This window comes from Syngnathus leptorhynchus, chromosome 4, assembly GCF_054491065.1.
Source record: "Syngnathus leptorhynchus isolate UIUO chromosome 4, UIUO_Slep, whole genome shotgun sequence".
Lineage (NCBI taxonomy): Eukaryota > Metazoa > Chordata > Actinopteri > Syngnathiformes > Syngnathidae > Syngnathus > Syngnathus leptorhynchus.
Genome location: NC_141198.1, coordinates 5,632,570 through 5,650,924, shown reverse-complemented (window position 1 = coordinate 5,650,924; position 18,355 = coordinate 5,632,570). Strand labels below are relative to the sequence as shown.

The 18,355-nt window shown below is 41.8% G+C and overlaps 1 protein-coding gene across 3 annotated transcripts in view; it reads left to right on the top strand.

Annotated features, from left to right (window-relative positions):
- The window catches only part of cux2b (cut-like homeobox 2b), an 82,383-nt gene that overhangs the window by 16,975 nt on the left and 47,053 nt on the right, over nucleotides 1-18,355 (top strand). For all 3 annotated transcript variants that reach the window (XM_085910397.1, XM_085910398.1, XM_085910399.1), the window contains exons 2-3: nucleotides 15,808-15,918; nucleotides 16,502-16,549. In XM_085910397.1, coding sequence (XP_085766523.1) covers nucleotides 15,808-15,918; nucleotides 16,502-16,549 — 159 coding nt within the window. The remainder of the gene's footprint in view (nucleotides 1-15,807; nucleotides 15,919-16,501; nucleotides 16,550-18,355) is intronic.

Here is an 18,355-nt window from a genome sequence, read left to right as displayed (position 1 = left end):
TTGCAATACGTGTGGATATGCAACAACGCAAAATAATCTTCTCATGTCTGTGCGCATAAGAACCCCCCCCTCCCCAAATATCTTAGGAAATTGGTCGACTCGATAACATCAACTCAAGCAGCAGATGGAGCGTTGACATTTTTTTACATCGACGCCAATGTCTAATGTGTGATCTGTTTTTAACCGTAACCCGCCTCTCTTGTGCCGTGCTTCTCATTTGGCCAATTATTACACCCATGGTGAGAACAAACACTTTCCCTACTCAATAATTCACATCACATTCATCTGATACTCAGTTAGCATGAGCAATTTAGTTGTTGAATAATTTTTAGAAAAATGATTTTATTACCGCCGTGTGTTATGAATCTCGAGCGATGGAGAGTGGAGTGGAGGATTTTAAATTGCATCTGCAGATTGAGGGAACCAAGGGTAGGTAATGTGTTCTAATGTTCCCAGCCATATGCATTGTTTTCAGGGCTCATCGGTTTTACATCGATTCCCACTGAAGTGTTTAATTGCATCATGAATATGATCTAATTCCGTCTTTTTCTCTAAAAGTGGAGCATGCTCTGCAAATGATGTACAGCTTCGACAGCCCCCCATCAGGATGTATTTTATATGGAATGTAAATTATAGTGTTAAATTAGCCCGGAAAGATAACTAGCTTGCACGGGGGGGATGAACTCAACAGTTTAATTTAGTGTCAAAAGGCCGTGAAGGAATAAATCGCCCCTCTCCCTTCTTGCTATTCCATGCCATATTTGGCTTTAATCATTCTCTTTTTCTAGAAATATCACTTTCTTTCCTCTCCGCTGCCCAAGGAGTACTTGGGAAGTCCAGTGCATTTCTTGCAGCATCACTTGACTGATTATGATTTACTTTGAACACATGTAGGATATTATTCACCTGTTTTATGTTTGGGACACACATTTTCTTTTCTTCAAATCATATGATCTTCACTTACTTCAGCAGACTGGTCTTTTTGGTAGGTGTAAATGGGAAAAGATAGACAAAGATGTGCAGTCTATTGGATAAAATTGATCCATCCATCCATCCCATTTTCTACCGCTTATCCCTTTCCATTTCTACCGTTTCGCTTGCTCACTTGTGTCCCAGCTGACCTGGACTCGTCACCACTCAATCCCAGGTCAAGTGACCACAGCATTATTGGGAATTAACCTCTCTGACCCCAAAGTAGTCCAGATGAAGCCCAGATGTGTGTAGTCTTTGTCCTTGATAAAGACCAGGAAGCCAGCACAGTGCGATGACTTGAAATCCAACTTAATTGGACGACTGAAAAGCTCTAAATGCCATATGTTGTTTTCGTACCTGTCACACAGTACCTTGATAGTGATCATTTGAGCGGAATCCTAGGACTACTGAAAAAATCTCCTTGTTCTTTGAATTCCTCCCAGTGTACTACATAGTACATACTTTGACACCTCTCTGGAAGAAAAAGCCCCTGAAATCATCAAGTGAGGCTGTAGTTTTCCTTGGTGTTTTTCATCTCCCAGGGTAAGCTTTTGGGAAGAATTGGTATGTTAAATGAGCTTGGGGAGGTCTGCTAAGGCTTTTTTTTTTTTTTTTTTTTTGGAGGGGTGAGTCAGTCAGTCGAGGATCGCTGCGCTGCGTTTGAGGCAGCTGTGTGAAGTCATTTTCCGGCAGTGCAAGCGGGAGAGAGGTGCGGATTAGGCAGCGCCTCTGAGCCGGAACAAGTCTGTCTGGGAAGGGATGAAGGCTGCAAACCATAGATCTAATTCCCGCTCGCACTGCTCGACAGCAGAGACACTCGCAACACAGCCTGTGTGAATTAGGCCCATTTGCTCCCCTCAGTCTGAACACACGGACGGAAAGGGAGATCAACCCTTCGCAACCTTTCCCATCTCCTGACTCCCAAGCTGTTTTTAGCCTTCCTCCAAATGCTGTCTTAAAACTTTTGTTCATTTATGTCATCGTTTTTGTGCTGTTGACATTAACACGATTGAAAAACAGGTGTCCACGTAATCCCCCAGTAGAGGAAAATGAACTCTTTGTGCTGAGAAGAAAAAAAAAAGAAATGCATGCTTGAAACTCCAGCACTCTGAAGTTCTTGTCTTTAAACATTCTTTGCCTTCATTAATGCACGCCCTGCAATTCAGAAAGGTTCATAAGGCCACTTGCAGCTCAGTCCTATTTCCTCACCTACCAATACAGACCCCCCCCAGCCACTGCTTTCTCCAGAATCAAACAGAACCCGGCCCGTAAAAGTGTGACCCCAGAGCGGTGCTGTACAGCTCAGGAACAGAGATCAATGTGACTGACCCAGATACATTTGCCCCTCCTCACTTTAGTGATTATCCACAGCTTGCGAGTGGAACAATAAAATTTTGAGGAGAAGATGTTTCAGTGAGGACATGAATATTTCTCTGTATACTATCAATCATAAGTAGCGATATCCTTGGGAAGATTCAAGGCACTTTCAAATCAATGTGTTAATGGTGTGTTTTGTTTTCTCTTCAATTCTACCATAAGAGGATTTACAAGCGAACCCTGAAAAATCGATTGCTTTGCTTTAGTTTTAAGGCTGGTTTTAAAGCTCTGCTGGTTGGAAGGAATGATTGAGATGTTTGTGCAGCCCCCCCCCATGCTCGGTCTGTTGTGCTTGTCACTCCTATCACAGCCTTGTGCACCCTCCAAGCCCTGTAATGAGTTGTATTACACGCTCTGTGGTGGGAATGTCTTGTGTTAGCAGGCTGTGTTCAATCTTTGTGCTATGAATAGAGGGAACGGGGAATGCACTTTGTCAGTCTTGAAAGGCACTGGACTGAAACGGGGTGCACCGAGCGAAGCTGATGAGAGGAGCGAGCCTTCAGACGAACTTGTTGATGGTACGTTTGTAGGCTCTTGTGCGGACATGTATCTGATTGTACGTCTGCTGTTGCTCACTTGCTGCAAATGAGTGAGCTCCTAGGCCAAAATTGACCTTGCCTGTCCACTTTTAATCATCACACTTCTTTAATTGGCCTCGGTAGTCGAGTTGGTCTATTATTCGAAATTTAATCAGGATTTCGATTTTGGTTTCTCTTGCTCTTAAAAACATAAATCCAAGAAAAACCTAATGTGCCAAATAATGCTGTGTGTATGGAAGTTCCAATGTTGTAAAAGTGCCCTGAATGTAACTTGTGCAGCAAGCGTGTTATGTGGATATGACAGACTACAACTTTCTTAAATTTGCTTTAAGCTTACTAATGACCCCCAATTGGAAAAACCCACAGCAAAAAGTATTTCATATTCATATATTTAAAACCAAGACATGCTTTGTTTTAGAAACATCTCCAGTGCTAATGCTAAAGTCAGTGTAGAATCCCATCGGCATGCTAATGGGAATTAGCCTCAATTTAAGAGCGTGATATTCCCTCAAATAATATTCCTGCACATACGTATAAATAACATATTCTTCCTAATCTGTGAAAATGAAGACATTTTAATAGAGCTCCATTCCGATTTTCTTCCACTACTCTTATCTCATTGTGTGTACGCCATGCATGACCGACACCACACTGTCCCAGAGAGGCCAATGAACACACAGCAGGAACAGATGTTTTTATTGCTCTTAGTTTCGTGTATGTATATTATTCTTATATTAATTTCTTTCTTGTTCTTCCAGTTTTGAAAAATTGTCAGGATTCTTATTGTTGTATCGCCACACATTTCCACAATATGGCACAAAATATGATAAATGAGGTCCGAGGTTAGCCTAGTAGGCGCCAATACTAAAAATAAAAATATAAAAGCAAAATAAGGTCCTTTAAATATGATCACGAAATAAGGGGCATGCTTATTTCGCTGTGTGGAAAAATGTAGTACAGCAAAGGTGTGGATGCAGCAGAATGAAAACCCAAAAAGGCTTGTGTGGTTTGAGTTTTGGTAGTTAAATAAAGTTTAAAATAAAAATTATACAAACAAAACTTTCAAAATCAACGCATAATTCTTGATGTCAAAATCACCCCAACATAATCGTGATGATTTTTTTCCACCCATAATCGGCCCAGCCTTGCAAGATGGTGTGTATTGAATGAATAAAAATCTATTTTGGTCAGCTCATTCATCACTTGAACTTCTCATTGTGACCCTTCATAAAACCTCGCAAGGCACATTGCTATGGGCTAAGTGATTTTAGGAGGTTCAAGTCTTATTCCCATTTGTAGGAATGTATTTTGCACTAAAACGGCAACAAACTCCATTTGCTCTTAAAACATAGTCTGTAATCTTCTGTTATTTTACATACAAATTGCATTCTGGCCAATGCATTCATCATTGCTCATATTCAGCCCACTCTTAAATGAAAAATGTTTCAGAGATGAATAATGGATCCCCTCCATAGTATAATTGTGTGTGTCTTGAATATAGTAGAGTCCCTCTCTGAATTTCCTTTGCTTGCTTGGATGGAGTTTGAGAGACGAAAATGTTATAATTTAGAGCACTGCACAATATTTGGTTCAATCAGGTTGTAGGTCGTCAAAACTACAGGTTGTTTAACTGTCTGCATTTACTCATGGCTTGCTTTTTAATTCAATTCAAATCCAGGACAGTGTGTTTGTTGTCTGTGGGGTTTATTGATTAGGTTTAAAAGTGATACTGTTTACAATTTTAATTAGGTTCTGTTCCTGTGCGAGTGATTGTTTGTCCCTTCGCGTGCCCCGTGACGGACTGCCGGCCACTTTAGGGTGTCTTTTCACATTTTCCAGTGGGTGGCTGTAACACTGCAGGGCCTGGAGGTTTAAAACAACCACCGGTCTGGAATCCCAACAGAGATGTTCTCCTTCGGAAACACTGCATGTTCCAATGCATGGCTGCTATGCAGGCTGCCACACTGGGTATACTGAAGCATGCTGAGGCTCCGGCAGCACACTCTGTTGTGCTCTACTTGCTCCTGACGGTTTTTGTTGTCCCTGTAGCTTCCCAGCTTGTCCTGGGAGACATCCTGACACCAGAGTTCCAGATGGGAGGCACTGGACCGAGGAAGCCAGTGTCACAACGTGGATTGGCAATTCACAGTTGGGATGAAATATGAAACAAATGTGCCATCATACGTATGCTTTTCACACTTTGTTCACCCAGCTGTTTCCTAGCTTAGTCCCCCATGTCTCGTCATCAAAACCTAGCTGGGGGTGGCTTATAATAAACAGTGATTTGTTCCGTGTGACTCCATGTTTCTTTGCCTGGATGCTCTTCCTTCGAGTTGTCTGTGCTTGTCCCTCAGTGTGCTTGTTGAGTCATAGTAATCTTAATGTTTATGTACTCTACTTGTTTTGATGATATGAGCCAGCACTATAAAAGGAGAGCACAGGACATAGCTCTCTACAAATGAAGAAGGCAGAATTATTCCCAGTCAGTTAAGTGTCCTTTGATTCCTTTGCACATTTAATCTGCAGAAATCAATAAAAAGGATGTTTGTTGGGCCTGAGACTCAACAGCAGCTGTTTGATGGGTAAACGGACAACCAAATGAATGATGTTAGGGAGCATTCATCTTTCCCTAGGCAAATTGGGCCTCGAGGTCTCGACTAATTGATTGATCGCGTGACTTGCTGATACAATCAAATCCTAGCCTGATTTATGGCGATAAATCGATTGATTGATACGGTATTCTGCAGCAGGCTGGGTGGGTGATGGTGGTGAGAGGTGGGGGAAGGACACCTCCCAGTCACTCATCCATCTTGGTCCCGTCACCCTTGTTGGTTTAGTGTGGTATTAAGAAATACCTGCGTGTCCTGGCTGACATTTCCAATGAGCAGGTTGGCAAATGACCTGCTCCGGATTAACCTCCACTTGTTCTCATAAGCACCACTGATAGTAATAAAAATGGGACGCAGCAGCAGTCGGGGACAAAAAAAGATGAAGTGTGACTTTTCTGGTCTTTCGTTTGCATAGATCATCAGGAAGAATCTCAAAAATCAATGGCACATTCCAGAGTGAATCATAACAAATATTTGGAGCACCGTAATCGTGGCTCCTTGTTGACTCTTCCCAGATTACATTGAGGCGAGTGTTTAAATGCTGATTTACAGTAAAATGGAGTCCAATCTCTCCACCCGCTTTGCTTGTCCGCCTGCCTGTTCAGAATATGAAATGAAAGTTAAACACAGAATCTCCAGCACGGGGAGGAGGGTTGCCAACGCGTGCTCAGTGTAGCATCAAATAGATTTTGTTTCCTCTTGTGTAAACGCCTAATGTGCGCCGAGTGCCCTGACACAGATGAATGTAAGGAATTTGCTGTAAAGACTTAACGGCCCTTTTGAGAGACAAGGCTACGAATCGGTAGTGTGGAACGTGCGCCAGTAACACCCCCCAACACACACGTGTGTATGCATCCTCTCCAGTAATTTCTTAAACACACCATTTTCACTTGTGTCAGGAGAGCGCATCATACTAACGGCGTCGGTAATAGCTTTTTACGTATATGCCCTGATAATACATCATTTGTACAAACCTTTATTGAACACTGTGTAAAATATTATAACATATTCTCTTGACTAGGTTTCTTTTTTAAAAATACAACACTACTCAATGCCACAGAACTGGCTGGGCACATTCCAAAATGATTCATGTATAAACTGCCCTTTTAAGTGTCTGCTCCCATTCTGCTGCACTGGTACAGATCTTGGAGCCTTTGTGACAGGACTCAAAAGCGCCGAGCTGCTTGTTGTCAGCACTAGTTTTATTCCCACTCTCACCGCTCTATTTAGATTCATTTTATTTTTGGCTCAAATGCTGTAAAACGAAAGCACCACAGAGAGAAGCAGGGTAAAGTAACATTCCCTCTATCTCTCAGACAGGTGGCTTCAGTTTTATGTCGCCGGCCCCCAAGGGCCCCATAACTGAGTCTGAGTGAGAGGAGGGACCTCTCTCGGCGCTACACAGGTGGTGCGAAACGTGGCCGCCTCTCCGTACCTGAAATATTCAGATTCTTCCAGCAGTGGAGCTTTGATCTCGCTGCAATCGACAGGGGAAAACTGAGAGAGTACGGGGGGAGAAAACAACAAAAACAAGAGGAAGAGCAGCACACCTGAGAGTGAACAGATTGACATTTCTTAAGAGAGAATAAACAATTGCAGGTTAGCTGTGTTGAATTGCCCTAGCTTACCGTTGCTTGCTGGTGAAAGTGGGCCATCGCAGTGACAACTGCATTTCCACAGCCTCTCTTACCAAGTGACCTGAATGGTGGAGTGAGAGAAACCAACCCCAATTTTACTCTTTCACACTTTAATAGGAAATAGAAAAAAAACAAACCTTGTCTTTAACTGTTCAAGTCGAGCACCGGCTACACGCCCCCCCCCCCCCCCCCCCCCCCACACACACACACACACACTGTTCCCTCAAGCTACCGGTTTTATTGCATTCATCAGTTTGTGTTTTCACAAACTTAATTTCTTGTCTTCTCAGGTATCACCCTACTAGTCTGCGAATATATCATAAGATTGTGGAATTAGTCCGAGAGAATGCACCCACCACACAATGACAACCGCCACACTGATTGTAACCGCACACTTGTAAAAGAGGAGAACAATAGTCGGCGCTAATGATGATAAGTTGTTCTACTGGGCCCCTTCATTTGGAGTATTCATGTCGTAAATTGTATGGAGTGCACACCATTTCTAGTTGGGGGGAACATTTCGATGAACAATAGTCATTAAATTCGGAACAGGTACAGGATTCTGTCAAATATTTGCCTCATCTTCGAAAAGGCCTAGATTAGACAATTATTTATGGTGTTATTGCTGTATACCGCATGATCATGTGCATGTGAATCGTTATTTGGAATTGAATTTGAGAGACTTGTTGACAAGTCAGCTGTAGTCAGCCGCGCCGGGTGCCAAAAACTCTCTTAAATGAAGCAGCGTATGACAAATAATGGCTGACAACACTGGTCACACCTTTTGCTGATATTTAAAACGCTCATCCACATTTCTTTCCTTCTGTAAGATTTCACATGTGGTTTGAAGACATTCCGACGTAGCTCGGATTAATTGTTTTGGATGATTTATCAGACCAGAGTTTAGAGAGGTGTCAGAATAAAATCTATGGCTGATGCCCCGGCCCACAAAATTGAGGACTGGCGGTGGGAGGCGGCTTCTGAACTTGTTTCCACCTATAGGTGATTTGAATCACTCTAACATAGACGTATGCAGACGAAGCTAGTGCGATGCCACAAAGTCATTGTCTCGTTAATCACAGAATTTGATTGGTTTTGGAAATACCAAAAGTATCTGCCGTGTTGCATCACGGTGGCTCGGTCTTAGGTGAACCCTCTCCTCTTTCTAGTCCGACTGGAATTTTACGTTGGTATCTCTGCTTAGCTCCCACTCCACAGCAGAACAGAAAAAAGCCACGTTAATGCAAGTTTTGCAAAATCTGCTCATGCGATGCTCGTGTGAATTGGAGCATCTCGAGCCAAATTGACAGAGACTGAAATTGAAGGAACAGCAGTCTGGGCTAAACAGATGGAGGGAGATGGCAGGTGATAGCAGCGCCCCAGTCCTTCCCTATCAGAAGCTGCATGCTCAGCCCATGTCGTGAGCACCGGGTCACGGAGGTCACAGACCCCTCCTCCTCGTCTGCACGCACACCCTCGCACTGTTTATCTTTTTTTTTTCAAAATGGGTGTGCATCGCAAGGAAAGATAAGAGTTAATTATGGTTCAGTCATACAGAGCACAAATGTACGCGCTCTTCCGCAGAGCCTTGACAACAACCAAAAACTCTGCCCCCTCCTTGCCCAATGCCTGGGGGTGGGGTGGCGAGGTTGGGCTTTTGCCTGTGATAATGTTGAGGCCAGGCTAGACTGCAATGATTGGGCCCATTGATTGTGGCACTTTGATTTATTGATCAGTCCTGCTTCTAAAATTGGCGTCTGAGATGTACGGCTAATCTCGGGCAGCTACGGACAATCATGTGTCTGACAGAGGATGGCTAGCGATAAGGTCCATATGAAAGGAAAATACACTTATCTAAATCACATACTGGTCTCCGCTTCCCTCTGCTGCATGTGCAGATGCCAGCACACGTCTATGCCTAGCCTCTATTTTGTGCGAGACCTTAACGTGCAGTTGTGTGTTCGGACTCGCTGCGGTGGGGGTTGTGAAGCGGTACAGTCACCAGGCAGAACAGAGTGGATCTATAAATTGATGGAATTCAAAGCCTCCAGCATCGATTACCATTATAACAAACAGCAGCACACAGAATGTCTGATTATTTTTAGACAAAGATTCTGTGCTCTCAGCAGCAATTCTGCTGATGCTGTCACACTTTCCAACATCTGCCTATGATTGCAATTAGATGGGATACAAAAAGAAAAATAATACCCCATCTGCGTTTTCCCTCTCTTCTCCTCCTCCCCTTTTTCTCTCTTTAATTTGTGCTGTCCAAGCCGTGCGTACAATAGTGATTTTAACTCAGTCCACCTCAGCGCAGTACCTTGGTAGAATTTTTTTTCTCACTTGTCAACATTTTCCGCCACGCTTTGTCTTTGTGAGAGGCCCCAAAAAAGCTTACTACTACAGATGTAATCAAGCCAAACCTAGTTTAATGAATCAATGTCAAACCCCCTCTATGCAATTAATTAGTGAATCCCGTAATTTGCCTAAAACTCTTCCACTTGCAGAAAATCATACTGTCCTCTTTGCCTGTTTTGAAATTAGATTATTCCCTGAGACAAAACATAGATCCATCATACCTGGTGCAACATGAGACACCATCATCTGATGTCATAATCTTTCAAGCCTGAGCTTTCATTCAAGCATTGGTCTGTCTGTCTGTCTGTCTGTCTGTCTGTCTTTTGCGTGCGGTTTGTCACTATCAAATATTCGTTAGAATTGATTATTTCATCGATTTATTTTGCAATAAAGTGTATCCCAAAATGTTCAACGAATTATTATTTGGTATTGTTTTGTGATTAAAACAAAAACCAAAATAACAATCAAGCGATATTAAATGAGAGGGTAATAATCACCAAACCTTTGGAAACTGATTCAGTTCCTGGTTGTTTTCCTAAGTAAAAGAAGATGTTTTTACAACATCTTGTGTTGATCAGCCTCTTTTTGTGAAGGACTATAGAAATCAGAGAATAATTTATGTTGAGAGGCTGACATTAGGGAATTTGACAATTTCAAGTTTAACCACAGTGCTTACTAAATTAGTCAGATAGTTGTCAAATAATATGATTTGTTGACGATACATTTTGACCACTCTGGTCCATAGTTCTCTCAGTACACTGTAGTAGGGACCACACCCTACACTTAAGCGTGTAAATGTGCTCTTCCTTAATGAATGCAGCTCAGTCAGTTCAAGTTGAGCTTGCTTCTGTGCAGGTTGGGTCCATATTTGGACAGTGTCTGCGAGAAGCCTATTTCCTTTTTAATGCAAAGGACACGTCATGATTAAATTTGGTTATACCTTCCTGCACGGCATTTCCGGATGTTCAGTGGGCTTCAGGTCTATCTTACTAAAGCCAATAAGCTTCTAGCTTCTCTGTCTTTGTTTCGGAGTCAGAAGTCACTGCGCTATCCCCTCACAGATTGACTTGAGGACACGAGCGTTGAATCTGTGCACAAATTCCCTCTTTCCTGTCCCTTCAGCCCGATGACAGCTTTCCTCTCCCAGGGGGACATTCATCAATTATGGCTGGATGTTTGACTGGCACAGGCTTAATGACAGGATCTCTGTATTGACCCGACTGCCACACACTCAAAATTTGCTCCCTCGTGCCCTTTTTAAAAACCTGTCAAATGATTAAAGAGAAACTTTATGGCATGCTGAATTCATTTTTCATCCTAAATGACATTGGAAGCATGTCTATAAGTCGCGGTTTTTGTCATAGATTGGGTGGGGGGGGGGCGACTTATACTCAGGAGCGACTTATATGTGATTTTTTTCACACATTTTTTAAAATTCAAAAATCCGCGATGTAGTGAAACCGCGATGAACGAACCGCGATGTAGCAAGGGATTACTGTCATTTGAACTGCAAGTGACGTCACCCTTGTCGCGCGGCGGTTGTTTACATAAAGGGCAAAGGCTTCGATCACGGGATGACGAAGATGACGAAGGGCCCCACGTACTACCGGCATCATTAGCAGCTTTGTTTGTAAGTGACACGGAGGACGAAGAGTTTGAAGGATTTAATGATTTGGAGTGACACAGAAGGTTTGAAAAACTATTATGGCTTTTACGGACGCCCGGTCCTTCTCGACGGGAGCTCTCTTTCACCTCTGTGGATGGAAGTCGGGGGCCGGCGCTCGGCCGGGTGGCTGTCCGGGGACGGTGGATGGTGCTCGGACATGGCTTTTACGCATGCCCGGTCCTATTTATGGAGCTCTCTTCCACCTCCGTGGCTGGAAGTTCAGTAGTTGTTGGCTCGTTGAACTCTTCTTTTGTTAAATAAAGAGCCGTTTACCAAACCCACGTCTTTCCTGGTACTTTGTTAACGCTACAATATAGTTATATACTAGATCTGTGCGGCGCGCGCGGCGTTATTGACATAAAGAACGAGGAATTTGATCAATGAATTTAATGATTTGGAGTGACACAGATGGTTTGATAATATTGTTTTAATATGATAGTTATTTGAAATATACTTTATATATCGTTGTATGGGTCTGTGGAATAATTAGAAATGCAACTTACAACGGGTCCGACGTCAGCATATGCGACGCATACGCGGCGTTGTTTACATAAAGCACGATCGATTTAATGAATTGGAGTGACACAGATGGTTTGATAAACGTGTTATTTATGTAATACTTACTTGAATAACTCTGAATGTTACGTCAGACCCATTCTCAGCTCCTCGTTTGTGTATATGTCACGTTAGCATACCGTATTGTTTAGCCTGTTGTTGCTGGTTCATGTCTGTTTTTGGTGTTGGATTTTGACAAATAAATTTGCCCCAAAAGTGCGACTTGTACTCCGCTGCGACTTATATATGTTTTTTTCACTTTATTGTGCATTTTATGGCTGGTGCGATTTATACTCCGGAGTGACTTATAGTCCAAAAATTACGGTATGTCTATTTTAGACTATTCTATAAGATTACAACCCATAATTGTTTAATTTAGGCTAGTGACAAAATCTGCAACTCCCCACAGAGTATAAAGGATCACTATCAGGGGTGAGACAAAATATTTATCATCAAGGTGTTTTTGGTACTTGAAAGGCACTATATAAATCTAAGCTGTTACTATTATTATTATTATTATTATTACTATAACAACGATTATTCTAATAATGATTATTATTAATCATGTATTTCTCAACAACGGGTATCGATAATGTCCCAATGTATTTTAAGTAACACTTTTTATCTTTGTGTTCGACCTTTTATGCTCATAAGACAGCCCATTGAAATGGCTAATCAAAACATTTTTATAATGTGTTTATAATTTTTTCTCTGTTTGATGCATCTGGGTTCCTTTTGTTTGTGTGAGGAGTCACAACATTGCTAAGAGAGGAGTTAATCATTGTTTCTTGTAAAGCCCAATAATGCGGAACAATTAATGAAATCTTCCGATGCTAAAGAAGTCATTTTGTTGCACCGAGTGTGACTGTGCCCAAATAGAAAAGTTAATTTTCCATTTTATTATCAATTATCATTTGAAATTGTAATTTAACATGTTATTCTCAAAGGCCCTCTGTGAGGATCAATAAAGAAATATCTTAACAAAGGATTATCTTAAAAAGGGAGTTAAGACAAGTATTTTCTTTTCTACAATATGTTCTATGCGGCCCTATTAGTCTAAACACAATATTCAGATTAATATTGCAATTGTGGAATATGAGTTGAGCAGTTGCTCAGGACTCGGGTAACAACCAATCACGAGCCTTTAGGCACTGTGATGTCATGTCCAGCCGACAACAAGTGGCCAAAATAACGCACGAGTGAGTCAAAGCAAGCAGTTGAGTCTCAACTCGCGCAGCAATGTTAAGCAGAAAACCATGTTTATACAATATATTATTGTAAAGAAACATTTTGAGTTGACTCACAATCGCTGTACTGAATTGCATTTTGTATGATTCCTGACTGAGACTGCTCTCCTCAACAAAGAGTAAGAAAAAAGCTCTGAAGTTTCATTTGATGGGTTGTTATACCGCTTCCCTTCTAATGAGCAACAAAACTATAGGCAGCTTCATGGTCATTGGACTATTTTTTGACCATGCACTGTGACTATTCATCATTGTCTTTAATACAACAAAGCCATTAAATATACCACTGAAGGCGCTCTGGTGGACTAAGACCATCTATCTAAAATACTTATCAAATCCAGTCAATCACTTCTTGAAGAATTTACATTTGGCAAGATTAGTTGGTCTGGGGCCAATGGAATCTAGTGAAGGTTGGCAACTTTCTAAAAGACTGGCTAATCTTCAAAAAAGCTCATCCCAGATGGGCTGTAATAACTAACAGAACCTTAGAACTCTTGTCATCTCATCCTTTATGGCTTTGGTCTTCATTATAGCTCCAGTACAGTTTTCCAGGAATGGCCAAATTCATGCGTCTGAAGCATACTTGGTGTAGAGTAAGAGTAGCAGTAGTGTATGAGCTTATATTACTTGTCTTTATCCCAATTACATAGAACTAATACAAAATCATGCATGCACACACTAATGTCCCTTACATGGTGGAGAAATTAATCAATTTGACTATCTATAGTCTGGCCTTTAGACTATAAAGCATACCAGTCTTATTTTACTCCTGTGTCCACATTTGTCTACATTACCATGAAATCAAATCACATCCTCCATAGTATACGATTGTCCTTCAGCCATCTTGGATGTCCATTCGAGCCTCTGATGTCAAACACAGATCACTTTCAGGAGCTTGTGGACCCCTGATTTGGTACTAAAAATCTGATATTGGTAAATACTGCCATCATAAAACATTAAAGTGGGGTTTGCAGTGTTAAGGCTGGTAGCACTATTTGTAACCTCACTTCACAAATCCTTTTTTTAAAGTTTTTTATCAAACCGACGATCGTCACTGAGTCTCAAACATGACCCATTCATAATGGCATCAAACTATGAGCAGTGGATACATAGTCAGGATTAACTGTCACAGAGAATGTATATTCAGTTTCTAGAAAACAGCAGCACTAGCAATATCAACGCTAGGATTAGCGCTGGAAACAGGCTGACATTAGCCCCTCCTGCATCATAAGTAGCATAATTCGTATTTGATCTTCGCTCTGCCTGTTTGCTAGTCTTACGCAAAGTCGCTAGACAATGTTTCCTATAACGTTTCTAAATGAGTAGATTGGAGTTTCAATCGGTCAGACAACAGCTTTAACGTAACCATTGTAATGTTCATGTTCTTTTAAAAAGCTGAAATAATGTTTTCATCTTGCAACTTAAACATGTTGGCAAACAGCAGAATGCTCAATCTTGTGCTGTTTACCATTGTTAGCAAAAAATTCACCAACTGGCATTGTATACAACAATTGCTAGAGGCCTCAAGAAACTCACTTGACAAGTTGTAAAAGTGACAACTTGAGTTAAAAGCTGTAGCGCAGATCGTAGTCCTCCAAGTTGCTCAGTGACTTGTCAGTCCAGGGACTTGAACCAGTAGCCCTTCAATTAACAGCTCTGACCGGCACTCTGCTATTATCTCATGAGGCTGCTGAAGTTCAAGTCTCATCCCGTCCTTTTCTTCCCCTTTTCCTTGTGTGATGATTTATTAAATTGCCTTTAAGTAAGACTGTGGATTCATTAATTAAAATACTGTCAATTTATTATCCTGGCTTCATATATAAATTCAAAGTTAATAGGATCCCTTACGCCACACCTTGTTGTACCCAAGCAGTAACAAGAAAAGTTCCTCATCAGTTATAATGAATCGCAGTTAAAAATGAAGAAAAGGTGAACATACAGCTGTCTGTTCACTCAATACTCAGTAAAAAGGAGTAGACTTCACAATTGACTTTTTTTTTTTTCCTTTTTATACTTTGCTGAAAGAGCCAGGAATTGGATGACTGGTCGATAATATTGGATTTGCGGATGTTGTGCAGAGCAGCCGAATCCAGCATGAATGCAAGGTTCTGATGAAGGCCCTGCTGCACAGACAACTTTGAATAGTGGATCGGACATGTTGTCTGCGTGGAGCACTCGTTTCCTATAACACTGGCATGTAAACAAGCAATGCGCGGGGACAATAATCAAATATCTATTGCAAGGCCAGTCGTAGCTGGAGGGTAAAGCGATGGGAGTGGCTACCAAGTATTGAAAATCTGTTCACAATCAATATAAAGATTGGTGGGTAGGAGATGAAAATAGATTTGACTTATAATTGAGCATTTTGTATTGATATTTGTGTTGCGTTAGCATATTGGTGTGTTGTTTGAATTAGATCTTAGTTGAGCTTTAAAACAGTCCTTCCATCGAGGAGGAAGCTTTATTTCTCGATAAGGGTATTTGTCAGGTTATTTGGTTTCCACACGTGACTCAACCCCCACCCTCTCTTTTCTGCCCAGCCGCTCACTGGCGCTTGCTCTATAGCGGTTGCAGGTATATTGATTATTTCAAATACTGATTATCTAAAAGGCCTTGTGCTACTACTTTGGATTTATTTCAGTTAATTATTTATGGGCAAGGGCTGCCTGTAAGTATTCATGCTACTATATGATTATTATTACAATAGTAATATTCACTCTCTTTTCATATTGCATTACGGATTTATGTACGCTCTTTACTGGACGAGGGTTGGCAGGCTAAATTGGCCTTTCGCTCGCTCTCTCCACTTTGTTCTATTCACCATTGCGTTTGTCTTTTGTCTGTTTGCAGAGGGAGCTAAACTCTGTAGCATCTGAGCTGGCGGGTCGACAAGAGGACAGTGAACATTCTCATAAGCATCTGCTGGAGTTGAGCAGAGAGTTCAGGAGAAATGTACCTGAGGTGAGACACAAACGCACTAAATTCAGTGCCACATGACCTCTTTTGTATGGGGAGGTTTTTTTTTTCGTAAATGATGCATTAGTTCACTATTTATTGCCACTTAGCGAAACTAGTGAACAATATATATACATATGTATATGTGTATAAAATCAAAGGAGAATTTTCATCATTATTTTTTATTATTTTGTGTGTGTTGTAGTTTTTTTTTTATTTTTATAAATGGGCCTTGCAACTGTATGCTGTGGTTCCACTTGACCGCACACCCCTTTTTCAGACTAAATACGTTGGTGTAGCACCGTAATCTTTTCAGTAAAATACAGGCAGTTAAGAAGGGATCAGGCTGCTGTCACTGGCAGTCCAATCCCCTTACCTGGTGTTGTGGGAGCTCACATAGTCTAGGTCTTGAGCTTTAACACAAGCAGTAGCTGGAAAGCCCCACTTTTTGAAACGTTTGCTCAAACCCTGTAAATTCAGCCACCAATAGGCATACCACTCTCACACATGTCATGAGGCAAAATAATACAAGAAAATAGATCTGACAATATACCGTGATGAAAATGTGTTCATTTTTCTCTGCACATAGGAAGTCCGGGAGATGGTGGCACCAGTTCTCAAGAGTTTCCAAGCCCAGGTGAGTCAACATTTCCAGTTTACAAAAACAAACGTTGTGTATATTTTTACTTGTTCCTGGAAAATTGATTCGAAAATCACCCCTGAACGCCACCATCACTACTATCTAAAGCAAATTATTGAATCAAATGCCATACTTTGGGCGCTTATTGACCGATGCCTTTTCTGTCAAAGTGAAGTAGCATCTATCCGCCATTAGATGATCAGATATCTTGCTTCTCATATTTTCTTGCCGAGACAAGGCCTCATTTCCTGTTGTGATCCTGCATTCACTGTGCCCCCTGTCTGACGGTGCCATATTGAAAAAGTCATCTGATACCTACCATGTCTCTGCTCCAGCCATTAAACCAAGGTCATAAATCACATTTGTGTGCTGCGTTATGGTCCGTAAAGCAGACACTTATGGAAATGATACCACAAATATGTTTCCAGTGTTGCTCTCCTCCAGCTGGTTGCTAACCTGAAAGCCCCATCACCAGCATGACAACATACCTACTTGCCTTGTCCGCCACTCTTGGAAGCAGCTTCTTTTTGATTCTTTAGAATTGCCAATGTCCAAGCCACTACGGTCCCTGGCAAGAGCTATCACGTTCAATACTATATTCCGCAATGTTGGATGATTTGTCTACTAATTGAATTACCACAACTGTAACATTGCACAAATATCAGAAGCGGCCTTCTATATCTTTATTGTGAAAACAGGAACCCATAGGATTAATTTGAGCAATAAGCACCATTTATGTCCGACAACTGAGAGCCTGGTTTTGTTCCAGAGTAGATAAAATAAATTGCTGGTAATGAGCCATGTCCCCCCCACCCTGGTTTTTTTTTTTTTTTTGCTTGTTCGCTACAGGCTTCCTTTGGTGCCTCTCTTGTTTAACTTTCACTAGCTTATATTCTGCTTGTTGACAGAGGCGGCCTGAGCTGTTATTTTGATGATGAGGTGCCATGCCATAATCCTCAAGCGTTGTCTGATACACTTTGACCGTATTGGTAATGTCAAACAGCTTGCAGAGGCTTGTGAACTTTACCCAGCGGTAGTGTGCGACCTCGGCGTCAGCTCTGGGACCTCGACCTGCTGCTGCAGGGGCAGACTGTGACGACAGGGTGGAGCCGGATGGGCTTGTTTGTCTCCGTGCTTAGGGACGCTCGGATGCTCCCCCCGCAGCTGCACCGTACAGGTGCTCCAGGATATAAAAATCCTGGAGTGTTTGTGAAAATGAATCTAGAACGGGGTCCTTGGCTTCTACACCCGCCACTTCCCAGTTGGGAAGCCCAGAGGAACGCCTCGTGGTATTTGGACCCTCATCATGCCACTTCTAAAGGAAAAGTCAACTCCTTTGAAGTGTTTGCGACATGACAGGTTTCTCTCTCTTTTCTTATTCATTTCAGTGTTCCCCACCCACTTTCTCTCTCTGCTCTCGTCCAATCTCGCCGTCTAATTATCGCTAACCAGGCGACTGATTAGAAACCCGACCTAGTTTTTCTGTAGAGTTCTGTGGAGGAGGAGAAAGGGTTAATCCCAGAGCTGGTGACTGTCATTGGTCGCTTCCCTCCTTTTTCTCCTCTTTTCGTTCTGCTATTCTTTCTTTCCCTAGAAGTTTGCTAATGAGGTCCCGTCAGAGCTGAGGAGAGGTGTTAATTTGGCCTTGTGAAGTAGGAAGGAGATTAAGGACAGTGAGGAGCTGAGTTTACGGCTTAAAATACACCGCGGTCCTTATTAATCCACTGGGCCCTTGGAGGCCGGCGTTTTTGGATTTATAATGAACACTGTTTTATAATTAAGGTAAGTTTAATAAAAATGTAT